We start from the raw sequence: 20,798 nt of genomic DNA, 5'->3' as shown, positions 1-20,798 counted from the left end.
TCTCTCTCTCTCTCTCTCTCTCTCTCTCTCTCTCTCTCTCTCTCTCTCTCTTTATCGTTCCCTTTCTTGACTGGTTTCTTTCCGCGGGTTGGTCTTTCATTTTCAACTTCCGCTTTGATCAGCCATCATCAGCCTGTGGCTGGAGCAGAACGCCGAACGAGGTCTTGCTGGAGGGCTTGCTGGCGTGGAGGGCAGGAGTCACCGCTGAGGCATTTCCTTTGCCGGCGGGGGTTTTAGGAGGCCGCACGATCGCGATCGCACGCCGTCGGGGAGCCGCGCCGTCGACTCACTCGTGCGTGGCCGGTTGGTAGCATAGCCACACGCGATCATCACACGACTCGCCTCTCACGCTCTCTCTCTCTCTCTCTCTCTCGAGACGGGCCTCTGGGCGGGTGTCTACTCCGGGGAGACGCGATCTGCAGCCGCCAGCTATCAGAGCGAAGAACCGCGCGGAGTAGCAACAACGTCTACGCCTGTGTTTGTCTGCGTGTAGCAATGGAGCGTGTAGGAGCCCCACTACTTGGAGGGGCCTCTTCTGGACAAGCGGAAGTTCGGGTGAGCTGGGGGAAGGCACCCGAACCCCACCCTGGAGAATTCTGTTTCCCTTTCCTCAGAAGCCAACCTTGGGGGAGCTCGGGGATCGGAGTGGAGCATAACGGTAATCTCTCCCACGGCACTCCTAGAGACCCGCGGGCGTCAGACCCTCGGGTCTCTGGATGATTGCTTGGACCCCCGCCATACCACACACGTTAGAATGCAGGCATCATGCGCACTGTTGAAGATTTTGCCCGAGCACCTGACTACACCGGGAGGGACTACAACATTGTCGCTGAGAGCTCGGAGGTCATGGTTTTCACCGGGACGGAAGCCTCTGCACGGATGCACACAGCAATAAAAGTAATGTCCGGGGCTATCTCAACGTAAACGAATGGCACGTGAGTGACGATCAGACAGACAGGGCCCAGGTCCTCAGAAGGCCGGAGATGCAGCTGCGATGTTTACCCACTGGCCGGGAATGTGTGTTTGCACCAGCCCACCAGCCCACCAGCCTCTCTTGGTTCTGCCGGAAGAACTTGGCAAGTTTGTCGGTAACAAGTTTACTCTCACCTCCCCTTCGCACTTACCGGGCCCGATTGGCTGGCGGAGGTTGCTCCACGCGTTCCAGACCGGGGCGTTATCAGACGGGTGGACGCGCAGGAAACGCTTAATTCTTGCGGCTGGCCGCTTATCGACCGGAGCTGACCGGAGGCAGCAGCGACGATAGTGGGGAGTTGTTTATTAGGCCCCTTAAATTGGTTTCTGGCCGTTACTAAGAGCGAGGCCCGCGAGATGACTAATCGGCACGGGACGGAAGTAGTGGCTTGTTGAAGCGCAAATCGACTTCCGGCCCCGGCGCGGGAAGTGAGCTGTTTCGCTTCACCTGTTGTGCGCGGCGAGAGCACCGACCTCCGAGTGGTTCGTGAGCCAGCAAGTCCCCCAGCTCACCGGGGAGGCCGCTCATTAATTAATCAACGGCACTTCAAGGACGAAAGGGGCCCCGAGCCCAGATTACTTCCCGCGAGGGAGGTCGTTGGCGTTGGAGCTGGAGCTGGAGCTGGATTTCCCATCGTCGTCAATCCACATTATCAAGCGTCAACCTGCCGGGGCCCCAAAAAACCCGTTCGACGCCCAAGGTCGCCTCGGTCCCTCTACTGACTCTCAGTCTCTCTCTCGCCCCAATCGCCCCCCGCGTTTCGAGAACAATCTCATCGAGCTTCAAGAATAATTGATTAAGACGACGTCGATGACGACGAAGTCTACAGAGTGCCCCCATCATGCACCTGCGATAAGCCGGGCAGTCCCAAATCACCGAAAGGCGAAAAGCGTCAAAAACAAGCTCCCGGCCCGATAGAGGCCCTCCCTTTGGGGAGGGATTCCTTCGGCCAGCTACTTCAGGCGGCGCGTAGAAGCCGAAGCGGACTGCGTCGTTGTCCGCGGCTTATCTCTGCAAAACGCGGTTCACCCAATTTGCCCCTCGTAAAAGTAGATTTCAATGGGCGCCCCTCTTCCCCGGGCCGTATCAAGGCGCTGGCCGGCCAGCTATAAAAATGCCGCGAATCGCCATTCCGCGGTGTTCGCTTCTTGCAGAACACACCTGTGGATTGGCGACACTGCACCGGAGGGCCCGGAGGGTTGCTTCGCACGCTGGCGTAATTTCCCGCGGCCACTTGAACCGCCACTTGATTGGCAACGCGTGCGCACACGCCCCACCCACCGGACCTACCAGGTCTCGGCCCAGGTGGTCCTCCGTCGAGTGGGTTACGATATCACCGCTTATCAGACCGCTCAGATCAAACGTTGGCTCCAACGCCTCGACTTGCTTGCAGTTCTCGAGCCAGTGTGGTTGGTCAACACATTCACGTACCTGCGGCCCCTGTTGACCAGCGCCACCACCAGTCCCACCAGCAATCTTGGGAGATTTCCCAAGAATCCCCACACGGGATGAGAAATTCTCGGAACAACCACCGGCCTGGAGAGCGTGCAAACAGCTACGCTATAAAGCGATCACTCAGGGCGCAGGACACGGGAGACACCGATTGGACAGAGAATCCCCGGGGGTGGCCCCGGGGGTCAGAAGATCAACCTCGTCTTATCACTTGCGCGGTGTAGACAGAGAAGCTAAACGAGAACGATTCGCGCGAAACGAGGTTGTAAATACAGTCGGGAAACAGTTCGCAAGAAGCATTTATCTCTGGCACACTTCTTTTCCACAGGACAGGACCCGGTTCGGACCTAAAGAATGTGATCCCGAGAGCGGTAAAGCCAAAAGGTGTTTTACGGTTACATATTGGGCTGTTCAAAAAGCTCGAACGGCAGCTATTCAGCAGATTTGGCCCTTAGCGACTTCCATCTGTTTCCAGACCCAAAAAAAATCATGCGTGAATATCGTTTCTCATCAAATGATGACGTCATAACAGCTGCGGAAGCGTATTTGTCTCTTCAGGGGTAGGAATTCTTGAACTGGAGTCTCGTTAGAACCAACGTAGTGATGTTCAGGGAGACCATACTGAATAATAACGTGTATCTCAAACCATAAAAATTTGTTTTTTTCTCATCGAGGAACTTATTGAACAGCCTAGTAACAAAGAGGATCCAGGATTTGACAGCATCTCCCGGTGCCACTCACGGATTTACATACTTCCGCCGAACGTATCCGCGTTCCGTGAGTGCCCTTCTGCTAAATCCGCTCCCGCTCTCGGGTTCTAATCTGGATCGTACCGTAAATTAGCAACTGATGACACGATGCGGCTGCGTCAAGCATCGCTATGACGCAACTCGTTTGAATGACTCAGGTGAACGAGGGCGCGAAACGAGACAGGTGCCCGGTGCCGCACACCCCTCTTTATTTTTAGAGTCCCCAACCGGGAACAACCGGAACATTGGGGGTTTTCCCCCGTAGCGTAGAGTTGTAAATTCCCTTCTATAGAAGCCCCAGGAAGTTCGTGCCATAATTTTTGGCGACGGACCGGAAACTGGGCCCTAATCTAAACGACGTACTAAACACTCTCCGATCCGGTGAGGTCTTATCGCGTGTCCGATCACCGGACATGACATCCCCAACAGGGGCCACCGAATTACCGGGCCACTAGTTCGAACGCCAATTCCGTTAATCCGGATCCGGTCCACTACGTGCTATGCACTTTTGTGAGGCCCTCCGGGGCCCCCGGGCCAGATTAGCTTCGATTAGATTAGCCCCGGGGCCATCGAGGTTTGGTGGGGAGCGGGGTCGATAAGATTGCTGGCCTGTTACGTAAACCTTTTGAGGCGTTATCACGCAGACCTGCACACACAATTACACGCACCGGGCAGCTCACCGGATCCGCGAGGATTGGTCATCGCGTGTGGCGTTATACACGCCAATAGACCTCACGTATCGATAGGCGGTGATGGACGGGCGAGCCGCACTCTTTTTATTTACCGTCTTGTAATCGGCATCCAGTGTTGGCCGATTGTGCCACCTTCACGGCCACCTTCACAAGCAGAACGACGGCCATAAATCACCGGCGGCGGATTCCGGAGAACCTCCAGCTGGAGTTTACGCAAAACCGGGGCAAACCGGTGGCTGCGAACTCGCCAGTCTGGAGTCTGGAACGTTCAGCGCCCAGGAAAAAAAAACCCACCCAGACAAGCGCCGGGGGCCACGTGACGTACCGGGGCGGAGCGGGGTAATTGGAACCGAAATTTTGTAATGTCACGATAGGAATTAATCTGCGCGGTGAGACCACACCACACATATGCCCTCCGGTGCTGGTGTGCGGTGTCCGATTGTTGCGCCGGTCCGTCGATTAGCTCCTGCTGAGGAGTCGGACCACTGAAAGCGAGAGGATTTTATGAGGCACCACGGAACGGCGTTGACACTACAACGCCCGTAGACGTGCATTATGAGCCCACTGTCCCGGCACACATCCCCACTCACACTAACCGATGTGGGGGAAAACCCCTAAAAGCCTTTCGGTGATGAAAATGGTCGTGGGGCTGATGATTGCTCTTTTGTCATTTTCCATTGACAGCCCACAACAACAACAACAACAACAACGCAACGAGGCGCGGTCGCGAGTGGGAGTGTTGGAGGTGTCATGATTTCTATTGTAGTTGGCCACCGCCCAGCCCGCCACCCCGGCCGCCAGGCAGCTAGTCAGTGGTTTTGGTTTTAGTGAAGAGATTCTTTTTTTTTCGCCGCGTGGGTGAATTTTCTTTTATGGCGGGGGAGATTTTACTCCCCCACGAGAGAGAGCGAGAAAAACCCGCTGTCTCTCTCCCTCTGCTTTCTGAGTGAGCTGGAATGGCTAACGCAAGTGCAATCAGTGACGGTTCGCTGCACGGAATTGGTTGTCGCTTAGCCGGAGAGCAACCCGGAACGTCGCCGCCGCCGCCGCCGTCGGGCGGCCAGTGGGTGGACAAGAGGAGGGACGTTCGACTCTCTATTGCCTAATCGATTTATGTCGCGTCCATTGTGACCGGTGACCGGAAACCGGGACCGAGTTCTATGCGAGCCAGTCCGGGTCGGGCATCGATCGGGGCAAGGGATTGACCTCCACAGACACTGCGGGCAGGGGGGTGGAAAATTCCAAAGGGCTTCCCGTGAGACGGAGACAGCAAGCGAAAGAGAGACACACAGGACATAGACCAATACATAGGGCGTCCGGTCGGGCGAGACATTCGATTTTACTTTCACTTCTTTGACGGGCAAAAAAAACTCACTCCGAGAGAGAGAGAGAGAGAGAGAGAGAGGCCCACGGAAGAAGGGGACGATAAAATAATAAACCAAAAACCAAGTAATCGAAATAATAGTTGAACACCAGCAATTGATTAGGTCTTTCGGTCCCGAGGTCCGTCCCAAATCAATCTTCGCGTCGAGTTTTCCACCGAGCACCAAAGGGAAAACTCGACGCGACGACTTGACCCAGTTCCTGGTGCGGAAGTGGCGAGTGCGCGGGGAGCATCCCGGGCGGTACCACCGTCGGCGCATAAATCGAACAGCACATGTGCGCCGGCCGGCCACGACTTGCCCCGGCACATGTTTCAATTACTTTACCATACCCCGATCGGTCCTCTCGCTCGCACCCATAGCCTTTCGGCGCATTATTTCGATTCTAATCTTAAAAACATTCCTTCAACGCCCGACGACGATGCTCCGCTCGGTCGTTCCGGTTGACTTGGCCAGATACGCCAACACGGTCCAGTCCCCGGACACATGGCCGGAGTCGCAGCCGCCACCACCGACACCGCCACCGCCGTGTTTATGTGCGTCTGGAAAAACATTCACTTTGGGGATTCCTTCGCTCCGATGGGCGGCCACTCGGAAAGGGCCCAAGTGCACCCGGCACTGCAATGTGACTGCATCTCGGGCTGCGAGACTGTTATTATTGAGCGTTCCCGTATTTTCTTTGCCACTCGTGTGGTGGGTCGGCCAGACAAGTGCCTTCAAAGAGTTGGATGTTGGCGAAAATTGTTGAGGAAAAGCGGCACAAGCGGTACCATATGTTACATCCTGCGTCAGCATCACTTACCGCATCGAGATCGGTGTCCCAGATGTCCTTCAGGTCTCCGTCGTCGAAATCCATCGCGTTTAAGTACTCCAGCTTGACGGCCTTTTGGTGGACGGGTGCCTCGCGGTGGTCCCCGAATCGAACGCCGATAGCACAGCACACGAGCGTGTCGAAACTTCCTTCCGCCAAAAAACACAACCCTCACAGGACGACCCTTCTGCAGGCACGAACAGGGTACGACCTCTTTCTCGCGGGTCGATCGGTTTGTAATTCGGTTTCTTCCGGCGGCTTCCGACACTTCCGCTTTGGCTCCTTCGAAAATCACTCCACTCGATTGGCGGCGTCACCCGATACGCTCCGCGTCACTGTCGTGGCTGACCTGGGGACACATTCCACAGCACGCGGCGCGAGATACACTTTCCAACTTGCAGGCTGCAAGTTCCGGTTCCGGAACACGCACGCGACGCGTAAAGAGTTTGGGGAGGCACGTCCGCCACGGTCTATCACAATCGAAGAAACAGAACACCGCACCGTTCCGGACTTCCTTGGGTTCCGAGTTTTCCCAAAACCACGAACCAGCACCGCACGGGGGCACGGACTGCCTTTTCCGCCGCTAATTGGCTCTAATTATGTGGCGTTCCACACTGGCCTCTCGCCGGTCGCTTCTGGAGCAAACCCGGGAATGATAGTGAAACCGGTCCACTGGGCACAAACTCAACTCCTGGCGCGGCACGCTGGTTTCTCATCAAAATTCTTTCCACACTCGAGGCCACACCGAGAACCGAACGCTTTTCGGTCGGTCGGTCGGTCGGAACGTCACGCGGTCCGTCGGGAACCACTTGTTGATATGCTTGTTGGCCCCGTCTCTCCGGAGTTCACCGAATCACGACTCGGTCGGGCCCTGCGTGTTCCGATGTGTGTGTCCCACCACGAAAGGCTTTTCAGGGCGTTATGACAAAACTGCGATTATTACTCCATCCATCGGTTATCAACATCGAAAACGATTTCTTCGCTTGTCGCCGGCGGCGGCGGGTCTCTCTCCTTCTCTCTCTCTCTCTCTCTCGGTGGTCTCTGACGACACTTTCCGGTACTTACGCACCCCGCGGACTCGCCGCGCTTCCTATCGCCCCCGTGTGGGCCCTTCAATCCGACGCTACTGCTGCTGCTGGCGACGCCGAAGGGAGGAAGTCCATTATCTCGCACGCAATTGTACCACCGCCAATGCCGGGCCGACGGCGGATCGAGGGCTCGTCGACGCAGCGCCACTTACTTCACGCACTCGCTGCACGATCTGTAACTCTGCTCCTCTTTCTCTCGGTTGCCCTGGAAACCGGCGGCAAACTAGAACCACGGACTTCACTTCACGGACGCGGAGGATTTGTTTCTTATTTTCTTCTGTCAAGCACGGAGCTGTTGCGGTGAATATCGGGAATATATTCGCAGAGGACACTGTTTGGACACTCGACACTCTGGTAGTTCACGGATTGTGACGGATATTCTCTTAACCGGCACGCAGCTTCCGGCTGAGGTGTTATTATCCTTACACTGTGAGCTTGAGCCACGAACTTTCTTCCCCCTTTCCAAAAATCAGTTTAAGCTGATAAGAACAGATACTTCACTTTTTGATCTTAGCCTTTAGGGCGAGAGGCGATGTTTTCCTACTGAGGTGCAACCCAACGGTCGAGAGGCAGAATAATTTGAAATTTCCAGACGCGCGCTTCGCACTGGACTGTTTTTCTCTTTCTCTCTGTTTCTCTCGCTTCGGTTCCGGAACGCAACGTTCCCGGGCTCTAAATGCCGAAGTTAGCCCGAAGTCCACCGGAACGGGAAAGAGATGGCTGACGCTAGAGCGAAATAGCAAATTTGAATTTTGAACCTGAGGAAATTCCGCCTGTTGCTGCTCGAAAACCACGGTTGGAAGCGTTTGGGTCGTAACTCGAAGCGTTTGGGTTGTAAGTGGAAGCGTTTTCGAAACCTGTTGCACGCGCAATTTTGTTTATATTGCCGTCGCACTCTGGCACTGGCAACCGGCAGCGTTTGAGAGAGTGAGACAACCGGCTGCACGGTCGCAACGCTAGCTGAGGTTGACTGAAAAGTTTGCACGGGAAACAAATCGAATTTTGGGGCAAATGATTTGAATACAGTATTCATATTAATTTACTCTGCGAACGTTAAAATGCTATCAGTGGCTAAAAATTCCCAAAACAGCAGCATCAAACAGTGAGATAAGATATCGAGCTGAAAAAGAACTTTCATGATTGAAATCAGGCGCATGTTTCGCCAAATGTATCGGCAAGTCACTAAATAAATTATTTCTCGTGCATTTTTGGCCACATTCCACAACCGTAGGGGGCACCAGCAATGAGTGGCGATAGGGCACAGAAAGCGTCGTGCTCGCGTTGCTTCCGGCATCTTCCGGGAACAGATAAGGACATTCCCCCACCGGATGGTCCTTTTTCTTTCGATAAAGCAATGGTGCGGCGCAGAGTTTCGTTTCTATGTTTTCTCTTTTAATATAGATGCAATTCTCACTCCTCTCGTCCAATTCGGTGTGTTATCGGCGTGCTTCTTGTCACACGTGTTGTCTCCCATTGAGGATCAAAATAAATATAAAATATCCTTTTCCGACTAACACAGAATCGAACACGAACAGAACACGGCAGTACGAAAGCACTTTAATCACATACACATTACACTCCGACTGCCGTTGGATTCTCTAATGGGGTGAACTCTAAACGGTTCCATCTGTTGGCGTTCCAAGCTGCGAGAAGCTCACGAAACGAAGTTGAAGCCTGTGTAACGTTACTAAACGCGTGTTGCTAAAAATGCATAAAATAGCTCATCTGATCTTACTTTCGTTCCGTTTTCCCCGTACAACCTTGCTGACTCTTAATACATGCACTTCGGCACGGAACCCAGGTGCCGCCAGCTGCTGCAAATGCCTGCCGATACTACTGTTCCTCGGACTCGCTCGCTTTTGAGTATATTGTGACAAACTAACAGTGACATATTAGGTAATAGAAAACTTAATGGGCAAAGCAACACTCATACAAAATCATCACAAAATTACAGGAAAAGATACACACGTACGCACACGAGCTGTAGTAGATCGTAGAACGGGGGCCTACGATCGCGTCAGGTAACCCAGCTGGTGCCACTGGAGCGTTTCCCGGCGCAGATCAATCTCCGCCAGCGGTAGCTCGAACCCACCGAGGAATGCATTCTCCTGGAGCGAATCGTGGGACCAGATCGTTACGTGCAACACCTTCTTCTGGATGAACTCGATCGGCAATCGGTACTCCAACTACATTGGGTGGACAGACAGAACGAACGTTCAGTGGATGGCCTCGGACGGTGGATCCGTTTTGCTTACCGTCTCCATAAAGCTAGGATTGCAGTTCTTCCGGACGACTTTGGTTTTGCGTTTGGTCGCCTTCGTGCCGTCCGGCTTGAGATAAACCTTGACGTACGTGTTCGGGGGCTGGCCGCTCGGGGTCGTTGGCAGCGACAGCGCGTGATGTATCATCACGATCAGCGTGTCCCGGTGGTACTGCAGTGAAATCTTTATCTTGCCGCCGAGCTGCGGCGGCTGACTGGCTTCGATCGCGGCCGGATTACCTGAAATGGGACAGTTAGCGTTTTGCGAACGAAGGCCGAAGATTTTGGGCCCCCCCTTGTTTACCTTTCACCTTGGCCGCGTGTATGTCGGCCTCCTGTTGGTCGCGCAGCAGCGGATGGAAGAACGTATAAACTAGATCGGAATGTGCAATTTCATCTGCCGAATTGAAGAGCGAGATGAGAAACTGGCGTATCTCTGGAAGACGACGTTCGGCAACGACCTTGACGTTCGAGCGGCCCACGTGAATGCCGGACGGCAAGCTGTGTAAGATAAGGCAAGAGGTCAGCAACCATCATTGGGTAATTCATCGCGCACTCAAAAGCCGACGGAATCAATTGGATAAAGGAACAAACAGTTCAAAAAACAGATATTGTTTATTGCCCTCTGGAACCCGGATTCCGGCCACGAAGGACGAGCACGACAGTGGATGGGGCTCGTGGTGGCGTTAGGGTAGCAGTAAAACAGTTAGCTCAATTGTTGCCTCAGATAACGGCGCAATAGGTGCTTGTGGCCAAAGTCACGACGAAGCGAACCCGAAAGAAGCGGTGTTGATGTAACGCCAATTGCTGTGGATCATTGTAGCGATCGTCGATGAATGTAGGGTCCCGTAGACAAAACGGAGTCTTGAAGGATAAATATGTGGACAGCCCTTGACTTTTTCCTCCAAACAATTGGAACAAATGACCGAGGGAAAAAAACCATCAAATACGTGTTTGCGTATGCGTTATCTTTGAAAACAAAACCCCCAGCACCGTCGCACCCCCCGGGTGCCATCCGGCGCAATATCGCCCTCGCATTTACAGCACACACACTTGGCACATTTGGCTGTCGTTTCATTGGTCGCTCCGGTTGTGATAAGATATCAAACGGGCGATCGACCATCAAATCACTTTCAGCCGACAATCGACGCCACCTGAGTCGTTACCATTATCAGTCACCGAGTCACCAAGAGCTCCGTGGCCATTTCGGAACCAGTCATCAACCGTCAGCCGCTTCCAGTGGTCAGCTAGAGTGGCGCTACAGAAGAAGAAGACAGTGCCCTTGTCAATCGTGTCCAGAAGACTGCTGATTCAGCACAGAAAATGGGAATTAAGTTACGATGGTTCCGTCGAAGGATCACCTTCGAGGGGAACCCACCGGCACCGGAAAGGAGCAACCGTCGCAAGGAGGTAAGCTGCGGCGATGATGGCCGTCGGGTTGTTGGAACAACCGTTAACGTTAAGCCTTTTCCAAACAGACCGCAAGTGGCACCGTAACGGGAGTGTATCGACACAGTACCCACTTTGAGGGCTTCGTAGAGCCGGTCCGATCGTCCTACTGGGAACCACCGCCACAAGCGATCGCACGTGCCAGTAAGTTTCCTGCCAGCATGGCTTCGAAAGCTGACGGCCATTGACCATTCACGTCCCCCAACAGCTTTCCGGCCAAGCAATCCCTCGGCGGGAACCAGCAACAGTCCGTCCGCCCGATCGGAGAACGATGGCCGATCGGTGACGAGGAGAAGCGTGGCAGCAACGCCCACACCACCGCCACCGAAAATCCCCGCGACCATCTCCTCCGTTAGCCGAGCGCCGGTCTATGTTTCCGCTTCACCATCGGCCGGTGATAGGAAGTCCGATAAGATAGAGCGAACGAGTGTGACCACATTGAGCAACGGTCGACACCTTGAGACGCCACCCGAACCTTCTTACTCTCCACCGCAACCGCCGGTTAGGCGCGGACTGGCAAAGGCAAGGTCCGAGGCCACTATAGCGCCCAGCGTACCACCGACGCCGCCAGCGGTGTACACCGAAGCGCACAGTGCAGCGGCACGACCTTCGGACGAGTCAGAAAGTTCCGATATCTACGGGTACGTGTCGCGCCCAGCCACCCAGTTCTTGGCGGCACAGTCTGTGGAGGTACTGACCACGGACCACCCCGTCCGAGAAGCTTCGCCGCGTGTTCTGCCGATTCCGCGAACCAGAAGCGCCACGAGCTTACCGCTTAGCCGGGCGTCAAGTCCTTCGCTATCCTCTTCATCACTGTCCTCTATGAGCCCCGAGCCAGAGTTTGACCAGGCCAGAGCGCCGAGGTCTTCCGATGAACCGTCAGCAACGGAATCAGCGAACGACTCCTTCCAGACCTTCTTCGAACGCGTCAAAATGCGGCCTGCCAGCAGCAGTAACAACAGTCCGCCGGCCGAAAGGGTGGCGGAAAGGGCGGCGGAAAGTCCACCAACGTCACCACCACCTCAACGGGAACCGGTGCTAGTGGTTTCTAGTGTTCCAACGCCACCATTACCCGCCTCACCGCCGCAACCGAAGTCGATCCTCAAAAAGCGAGCTCCGGCGCCACCACCGGCACCATCCGACAGCCCGGCCGCGGTAGAAACCGTCACGTCTGAGGGTTCGCTTTACACATTCCAAGTTCCAACACCACCACCGCGAACGACCCGAAAGAACGATGCGTCGAACGATTCGTCGCCGACGGACTCTCCGCAGTTCGAGGAAATCGAGCTCCCGAACCGAAACGCGAAGAAGGACACTCCGGAACCTACTGCGGATGATGACGATGATGAGGGCTTCAACTGGGATTTTGTGCAGCGACATCGCTCAAACATTAACCAGACGGTGGCCGCCCAAACACAGATCGATCCGGAGGTTCTGCGGAACGCACCGGCCGCACTCCGACAACCGCAAGCCAACGGTACCGTGGCGCAGCGAAATCCAGCCGAACCCGTCGCCCAACCCCGGACACTTCGAGGGATGCGCAATCAGCGAGCACGTCCACAGGAGTCATCCCGCGACTGGGCGGCTGACGTGACACAGCCAGAGCCAGTGACCCGGGCGCGTGCCAGTGACTCAAACGTTTCGGAAACATCCGCTTAGACAGCGCGACAACTCATAGATTAGCACGTGGGACGAGATTTGTAGGAGAGTTTCGTTGGAACGTAATAAAGAAGCTCAAAGTACACGGTCGAAACCGGCGACTAATCAGTTCGAAGGATTTAGCATCTTAAGACCCCACCACGGATGAGTGTGACTAAAATGCCGGGAACCGTAGCCATGACGGGGCACAAAGTGAGTCAGAGCAAAAGGAAAAAGATAGCCCCCGCGGTATCCTGTTATCAAATTATCAGCGATGGCATCTGCAAGCGGTGACGTCATGCCGCCGGAATTCGCAGTAGGGCTTTTGTTGATAGAGAAACACCAGCATTTTCGCCACCTGGCTTACCTGTGCAGTTTGGCTAGCGGAAAGTGCAGGCATAGCTTCTGGTGGAACTCGCAAAACTCCTTGTACGAGCGAAACAGATACGCCGGATCCGGCTGATTCTGGCGCGTCACCTTCAGAATGTAGGTGTAATACTTTTCCTGGTCGTAGCGCTTCTGGAACCCGTGCACCGTGACGGACTTCAGCCGCCCATCCTGTGCCATGCTGTGCCAATGGGGAGAAAGATCAATCCGTTAGACCGTTAGCCGACTCTGCTACCGGATCCTGCACCCGTTTACTCACGTGTAAACCCTCGGTATGAAGCTCAGCAGTTCGCCGCCGTCGTCGGCCGCTTCGGCCGTGAACTTCATCTGGGCGATGTTGTGCAGGAAGAAGTTGAACTGTGTGAACCACGACTTGAGCGAGATGTGGATCATCTTCGCGAATGTGGCCGCCGCTTCCGGGTTCGATTGACCCGGCAGCAGCGCATTGCGCACGTAGTTCACCGCCTCGACCGTGACCCCCGGGATGCCGGAGGTGGTCATGAGGGCGAACATGTGCAGCAGCAGGTCACCGTGGCGGCGCACGATGTTGAACGCCGTACAGCACAGATCGACGAACTGGTGGAACTTGGCCGATGGTCGATCACCACCGTTTATCACATACGCCATGTCGGACGTCAGCACGAAAGGCGTTCGATCACTGCGGAAGAAGAGCGAACGGTTACTTTCGGGGCCAACCCGCTGATTCCCTCCCTCCCGCTGTCTTACCGTTTAAAATTACCAAACATCTGCGCATCGCCCAGGAACTTCCCGAAGTCGATGTGGAACAGGTGGCCGGAGGTTTTGAGCATAATGTTATCGTTATGCCTATCACAAATGCCGAGTATGTAGGTCGCGACCGAGTAGCCGGCGCACGAGCGCGTAAAGTTCTCGACCGCCCGCTGGTACTCGAGCTGGCTCGGGTTCTGCTTCGCCAGCCACTCGGCGATCGACTTGTCCTTGAACGAACCCGTCACGCCCCACTCGACCTGGATCTTGCGCAGCGTTTCCGAATCCGACACCAGCTCGATCATGCCCCGCTTGTACGCCGTCGGCACACAGTTGAAGGTGACCATCTTCAGATCGAGACCCTCCCGGAGCCACATCTTGTCCATGATGCGCACCATCTGTATCGTGAGGCTGTCCTGCTGCAGATCGTCGCCCGCTTTGAAGATCGCCGGCACCGTCACCCGGTCGGGCCCGCAGAAGTTGATCTTCAGCGGGAGCGTGTTAGAGTTGAAGTAGTTGCAGCTCCGCACGATCACTCCCGTCACCTCGGCGCCCGGTTCCAGCGGAAGCACCGTCGGATTATCGATCAACATCTGGTTGACTGACTCGAGACCCTGCTTGAGGGTGCTCACGCGGTGCGATTCCTTCGCCAGCTTCACACTCTGCGCCACCTCGCCCAACCGGCGACACATCATGTTCTGCGAGAGGAACCGCGCCGTTAGCTTCTCCCCACAGATGGCCAGCAGCGATCGGAGCATCAACTGATTGCGCCGATGGTAGCGTGCCTGATTCATGAGCACCTCATCGCACGCCGCAATAGCTCCGGCCCCGGTGTCGAGCATGTTTTGGGGCGCCTCACCCGGCAAGCTGTGGACCAGCAACCAGTACAGGTGGTGAGCGATGCGCGGTGATTCGAGCGACTTGCTCAGAAGAAGCATCGCCAGAGGGGAACCTTCGTACGTGTCGTGCTTCAGGGCTTGCAGGAGCTGCGGCAGATAGTCGCCAAACTCATCGTTGGCCATCGTCGAGATCCACTCGACGGCCTGGCGACGCACCTCGAGATCCGGATAGCGCGGAAGCAGCAGCTCTAGGGCCTGCACCGGGCTGAGCGTGGTCCAGGATTTTAGCAGCGCGTGAAGATCGGCTAAACACGCATAGTCCCAGCTGTGCGCGGCGTGCAGGATCTTCGGAAGGGCGTGCGGGAACGCGTGTAGGTAGTGGCGCTTCTCCCATAGGACCTCCCGCTTCTCGAGCTTATCGGGCGAGTAACCCTGTTCGGCCGTGTCGATCAATTCCTGCTGCAGATTGCGATCGAGACTGTGAAAGTCGAGCTGCACCACGGGCGGTAGGTTGCGGATCGGTTCCGGAAACACGACCGCCCCACCGTAGCTAGGGATCTCTATCCCCAAGATGGGGAAACTGCCCCCGATCGGGTACGTGCCCTTCGAGGGGGCCGGTCCAAAGTATTTATCCGTCGTCGGGGGCCACATCGGCAGCAGGTACGATCCTTGAATCATCTTCCGTTCGAAGTCGAAAAACTGCAACGAACACCAACCGAGCTCAACCTTTGTCACGCGCCCCCCCGGGCCACCATCACCGTTTCCCAGCACCTGCGATCCACCATCCTCGGTTCCACTCACACCTTCCCCACTGCCACTGCCGTCCACCGGTTCGCGGATGCACCCGTAAAGCACGAGCACGAGGCGGGCTTCGCGCGGCAGCGTACAGACCGGATTGCGGAACATGATCCACGAAGCGAACGTTAGCCGCGGATAGATCCCGGACAGTTCGTTCGAGCACTGCACAACGTACGGTTCGCTGATGTAGCGCGCCCCATGATAGATCTGCACGCCCAGGTTGTACTCATCGTGCCGCCAGTGGATGGGCGGACGGTGCAAACACGACACGTTCACCATCACCGACTGCGAGATGTTGCAGATCGAGATCGGATTGGCGCTGTACTCGGGCACGTTGACACAGAAATTGACACGAAACGCTTGCACGTAGATTTCCAGCAAACTCTGGATCGCGTTCCGAACTTCGTTGCAACGATAGCGCACCTGCTCGGCGACGGTGCGCGGCCGCAGCTTCACTTCCGCGTAATCACCACTTTCCGAGACGATCGCCAGGCTCCCGTTGCTATACTCGGCCTGGCCGCCATCACCGTAGCTGTACACCGTTTGTCCATGATCACAGCACGACCGCAGATCGTCGATCGCTTTCGCAATTTCGAGTGTATCGAGTGGCCCGAGAAGGTTACAGATTGCCTTCACTGCCTGTATCACACCGGAACAGGTTAGAATGGTGCGCCCTGAGGGGCCATCATCGGCTGACGACTGTAGCTTCTCGATCTCTGCCTCGAGTGTCTCGAGCAGGATCATCAGGTCGTCGTAGCCGATCGCGTTCGAAGACTCCTTCGGTAGCAGATGCTCATGGCGTATCTCCGCATCCTGTGCATCGTCCTGGGCAGTCCTGCCGATCGCCTTCATCGTCCGGGCGGTCTTCGGAACAAATCCAAGCTGAACGTCGTGCTCGAGCTTAATGCTATCGTGCACGCACTGTAACTGATTGAGGCGCGACCGCACGCCGAGTATCTCCTGGATGCCGATCGCCTTCAGCAGGTAATCACTGACCGTGTGACGGACTTGGCCCTCGAGTGCACAGTACACCTGGGCAATCACGTGCTCCACCGTTGTCGTAATATCACAGGTAAACGGGATCGGCACACCGTACCCCTCGATCTGACCCTTTGGCTGCTGCGGGCCGGTATTCACGAAGCAGTCTAAGGCCGGATGCACCAATAGCTTGATGCTGGTGCCTTCCGGGTAGCGGTTCTCAAACTCAGCCGCCACCACGTGGCCCACGTTCGTGTGCGGATCATCGTGACGGAATTGTCCTGCGGAAGACAGAATCGGGAGATAATGATGGAGCGATCGGATGGTGTTGGCCGTGGGGCCACTAACCTCTCAGCTGTTTCACCGAGTTGTAGAAGGCAAGCAGTTCCTTGTCGTAGGTTTTCGCCACGACCACGTTCTCGTACAGCTTGTACGGTGTCATGCGCCGTTCGGTTGTGCCCACCGCGGGTTTCCGCTGCATGATTTCATAGTGCGGTTGCTCGGCCGGAACACCTCGCAGCATCGAGTGATAGAAGCTTTCGCCCGAATTGCGAGGGGGCAACGGTGGTGGTTCCCCAGTGCCCTCGGCTAAGGAGGGCATGGAGGTCGCTTCCACCGCAGCGGTCCACCCGTAGGAACAGAGTGAAACGGAACCGGGTGTCCCAGGCGGAAGGACGCCACCGATCGCACCGTACAGAGATTGGGAAGGCGACAGCGGTGTGGCCGTTTTGTCCGACAGTGACCGATTGACGACGGCATCGTACACCGGATCCGAGTACTGCGTACCGCCGCTGTAGATGTAATCGAACGGATCGTAGTCCTCGTAGTACGTCGAGGCGTTATCATCGCCTGAAAAAGTTACGCGATCACCGTCAGTGGAAAGAAAATAAAGAAAATAGATGAATGGCCGCAGACCGGTGCCGTGATCTTCCACCAACCAAACCACACCCCACCTTGGCTACCCGAACGAACGAAGTTCAGACCACTGGACGGCGGTTTTCGCCTGCGGAACAGTCTCATCGCAGGACGACAAGGCCACGGACTGTGAAGGCTTCTTTACATTTGCCACAACGGTTCAAACAAAACGAATAAAATACTTAGCTCTTTCTCTCGTTTACACTCTCTGTTTCTACTTTATTGAACATTTTGAGGTGGCCATTAACGGGCATGGGCGTAACGTTTGTCGTTTGTACACTAAACACTATCTTTAAGCCAGCAAATGTTGAAGCGCGCACCAGTTTTGAGCACCATTTTTAAGGTTGAGCTTGCGGAGGGTTGGCATCAAGCTCCTGGAAACCCCCGGACAGAAGGCACTTCAACGGACGTTTAGGTGGCCGCACTCGGACAGTCTATATCTTTCGCGCCATTATTCGAATGCTCCTCACACATCAAGGCAACGGTAATGTTTAATGCTCACGTTGAACCAAAGTAGTACACCAACTGTGGCCACTTCGGAACTCCTTCCTTAATCAATTGCGTTTCTCTACCAGTGTTTGTGCGTTTCGTAAGAAACAAAAACAAGCAAAATGTATTGACGATAGCGAAAGATAAGACACTAATCACCGATAAGATTGAACCAAAAAAACTACTACAACCTAAACAGATAGGTGAATGCCACAAGGGGTTTCTGGTCATAATAAACACGTATTAGTGTGTGTTCGGTAATTCACCAATAGAGAGAACAATCTTTCCAGGAAAGGTCAGTGATTGTAAACGAGGGAATTTTCGCGACGTCCAAATGGTGCAGAGACGTTTTTGAGCAAATCCTACACTAACGGAGAATTAATATGGCCGTAAAAAGCTTTTTATGAAAGTAATAAAAACTAATAATAGCAAAGAGTGTTATTCGAAGGCCAGGAACACGGAGCTAAGGAACGCTACTCTTAGACCCCACAAAGGTGGCCCAAAAGGGAGTCTAGTAACAGAAACAGACCATCCACGATAATGCCGCGGACCTACTGAGAGTAATTCTTTAAGAGGTCGCAACGAGACTTCCCCCATTATCGTTGCTTAAGGAAGCGCCTGAATGGATGAAGTAATTAGTCGTAGCGCCGATTTGTCAGATTCGCGCGGCCTTGATAGCGAACATCGGTTGAGGAACATCGCCCACACACAAGACCGCCGCACAGTGCACCATAAACAGGAAGGCGCGGCCCCGGTATCGGGTGCCAGCTACACAGCTGCTAAACGGCAGCCGTGACGTAGCGTGCGACGTGCTTCTCCAAACCGCGTAGGCCGCGAAGCTAATTAAACATTCTGCTCTTCAACTTCTCTTCTTTAACGATGTTCCTTTCGAGGCAGCGCAGGTTGAAACAAAGTAACCATTTGTTCTAAGTACGCTCAACCTTTAAGGTTTAAAGCATGGATCTAGCATTCAGTGTCGTAAGGATAGATTGGCTCCTGCTTTGAATGCTGAATGTTTCACTGTTTTTTGTCAATACTCGTCTTGCGTAAATACTGTGTCAAGTAAATGGAAAATTTGTGAACGTAAAAAAACGGATTCATGTGAACGTATCAAAACTGCCACCACTTTGCCGTTTAACGGAAAGGAATAAATCATCCGAAAACAAGGGCTCACTCAATGGCTTACTGTGCGTTCGTTCGAGTGGTTCTATGATGGTGTTTTGTTGTAGATGTTGGTGGTGTTGGTTGTGGTGGTAGTGCTTTACCTTTGTCGTCCCCGCCGCCACTGCTGCCACTGGACGACCGATTGCCGCAGAGCAGCGGATCGAACGCCTCCAGCACGGATACGCGTGAGTTCTCCTCGTACCCGAGATCGATCAGATTTCCATCCGCAGCGACCGGGGCCGGTGGATCACTTTTCGGTCGCAGCACAACGGCCGGTTCGCGTGCCGGCGACGGTTGTCGCTGATTGGACGAAGTGGCAACGGCAAGGGTGGCCGGAGGCTGCGATAGCGAGCGTCCTGTTGCACCCAGCTTCGGCACGTGTACGAGAGCCGTTTCCGGATTGGTGACGATGATGTTGGCCGTTGGCTGATGGTGGTAAGGTGCCAACGGTGGTGCGGCCACCGAAGGTTGCGGCTGGAACGCACTGCCAACCGCCGGCGGTGTCACAAACGATCCTTGAGGTAGTACCTGAGACTGCGCTGGGAGAGGTGTATAGGTGGCGTAAGCGGGCGGCACGGTGGCAGTGGCCACCGCATACGTCGGAGGACTGTTATACAGCCGGTGAAGCTCTTCCGCTGTGAGAGGCTTTGGTTTTGCCGCTTGCTGACTATTGTAGGGCACCAGTTGCATCGAAGTGGCCGTCGCTGCATTAAACGGGCCTTGAAGGAGCGCCGGTTGAGGCTGAACGGTTGCCGGGGCCGGAAGATAAACTGCCGGATGAAACCCGTACGACGCCGAGGACATACTGAGACTGCGTTGAGTTTTAAACTGTCCCGCATCGTACATACCGCCGGCACCGGCAGAGGCAGACTGTGTGTTCAGACTGTCGAAAGAATGTGTATAAAATGAGTACTGGTCATAGGCGAACATGAAAGTCAATGGCCACTTACCGATGCATTTGATCGACCAATTCCTTGAGATTATTGTGTGCTTCTTCCCGCGGATCGGGCGGTTTCGGGACAGCACTGAACGATATGAGGTCCGCTTCGTCACGACCACTGGTTACCGGTGCCGTTCCGTTGCTGCCCGGATGATAAGCGGGTTGCTGCAGATCATTGTACAACCCAGGATTGCGACTATCACTGTGCCGTCTCGTCTGCGGTTCTCCCGTCAGCGGTGGCGTCAAAGAGCTGGATATCCCGCCACCGGTACCACAGGCCACTCGACGCTGCAGATACGCTCGGTACTCTTCGAGCGTTTGTGAAACAACCTTCGGATCTTTGGCCAGCTCCGGCGCAATCTGTCGCTGCTTGGCCCGGATCTTCTCCAGCTCGTGCGACTCCAAACTCAGAGCCATAGCGCGCTCAATGTCGGCCAGGTACTTTCTCTCCATTTCCATCTCGTTCGGATTCGTTGCCATGGTTTCCTTTTTGGAGCGTTTCTTACGTACTATATTTGTGCGTTCTGGAAATAAAAACCAAACAAACTGTTAGAGAGGACGAGGAAACAAAAATACTGCGTCGAAATTGTATCCATGAAAACCCGGTCAGGTCGATAAAGGTATGCTGCGTAACAATAGCGCAGCACGATTTTCGTCGCAGGACCCCACCACTGCGGCCTCCGCGGCTTATGCTGTGTGTGCGTGGCTGATTAGAGCGATTTGCCTTCGTGCGTTTATCTGCTAGGCCGTGGGGAATGGCGGTGCGACCGCCTTTGGTCGTCCGGTTTCCCACTTTGCTTATCAACACTCGCACGCTCGCTCCTCTTCCGACGGTCATCAATTCGCCGACATCGCGGACGTGACGAGGACGATTTGCGATTTTGTGGCACAGTGTAACCGCCGCGCCTGCTTTGTGTGCCGACGGCTACTTAGTTGATTGCTGGCGATTCATTCAAAACGGGCGCATGCTTCTTCTCACTCAACTCTCGAGTCTTTCTGTTGGCCGTTCGCTCCAGGACTTCATTGAAGAGAAAATCGAAACCGTAATTGGTCTGCAACAAGTGTTTA

At 54.8% G+C, this 20,798-nt stretch overlaps 2 protein-coding genes across 2 annotated transcripts in view; both read right to left on the bottom strand.

Moving 5' to 3' along the window:
- LOC131216439 (cyclic AMP response element-binding protein A) overlaps positions 1 to 6,104 on the bottom strand; it is a 78,878-nt gene extending 72,774 nt beyond the window's left edge. Inside the window, exon 1 of the mRNA XM_058210934.1 lies at positions 6,051 to 6,104. Coding sequence (XP_058066917.1) covers positions 6,051 to 6,104 — 54 coding nt within the window. The remainder of the gene's footprint in view (positions 1 to 6,050) is intronic.
- Positions 6,105 to 8,679: 2,575 nt separating this feature from the next.
- On the bottom strand, positions 8,680 to 20,210 carry LOC131205681 (phosphatidylinositol 4-phosphate 3-kinase C2 domain-containing subunit alpha). Its single transcript, XM_058197885.1, has 9 exons — positions 19,741 to 20,210; positions 18,892 to 19,673; positions 16,571 to 17,071; positions 13,608 to 16,503; positions 13,141 to 13,539; positions 12,862 to 13,062; positions 9,712 to 9,908; positions 9,403 to 9,647; positions 8,680 to 9,333 (listed from the first exon to the last, which is right to left on the bottom strand). The coding sequence occupies exons 1-9, from the start codon at positions 20,208 to 20,210 to the stop codon at positions 9,154 to 9,156; spliced, it is 5,871 nt and encodes a 1,956-aa protein (XP_058053868.1). The 3' UTR covers positions 8,680 to 9,153.
- Positions 20,211 to 20,798: the final 588 nt, after the last annotated feature.

The sequence above is a fragment of the Anopheles bellator genome, chromosome 1 (assembly GCF_943735745.2).
Source record: "Anopheles bellator chromosome 1, idAnoBellAS_SP24_06.2, whole genome shotgun sequence".
Lineage (NCBI taxonomy): Eukaryota > Metazoa > Arthropoda > Insecta > Diptera > Culicidae > Anopheles > Anopheles bellator.
This window is presented reverse-complemented; position numbering and strand designations above follow the sequence as displayed.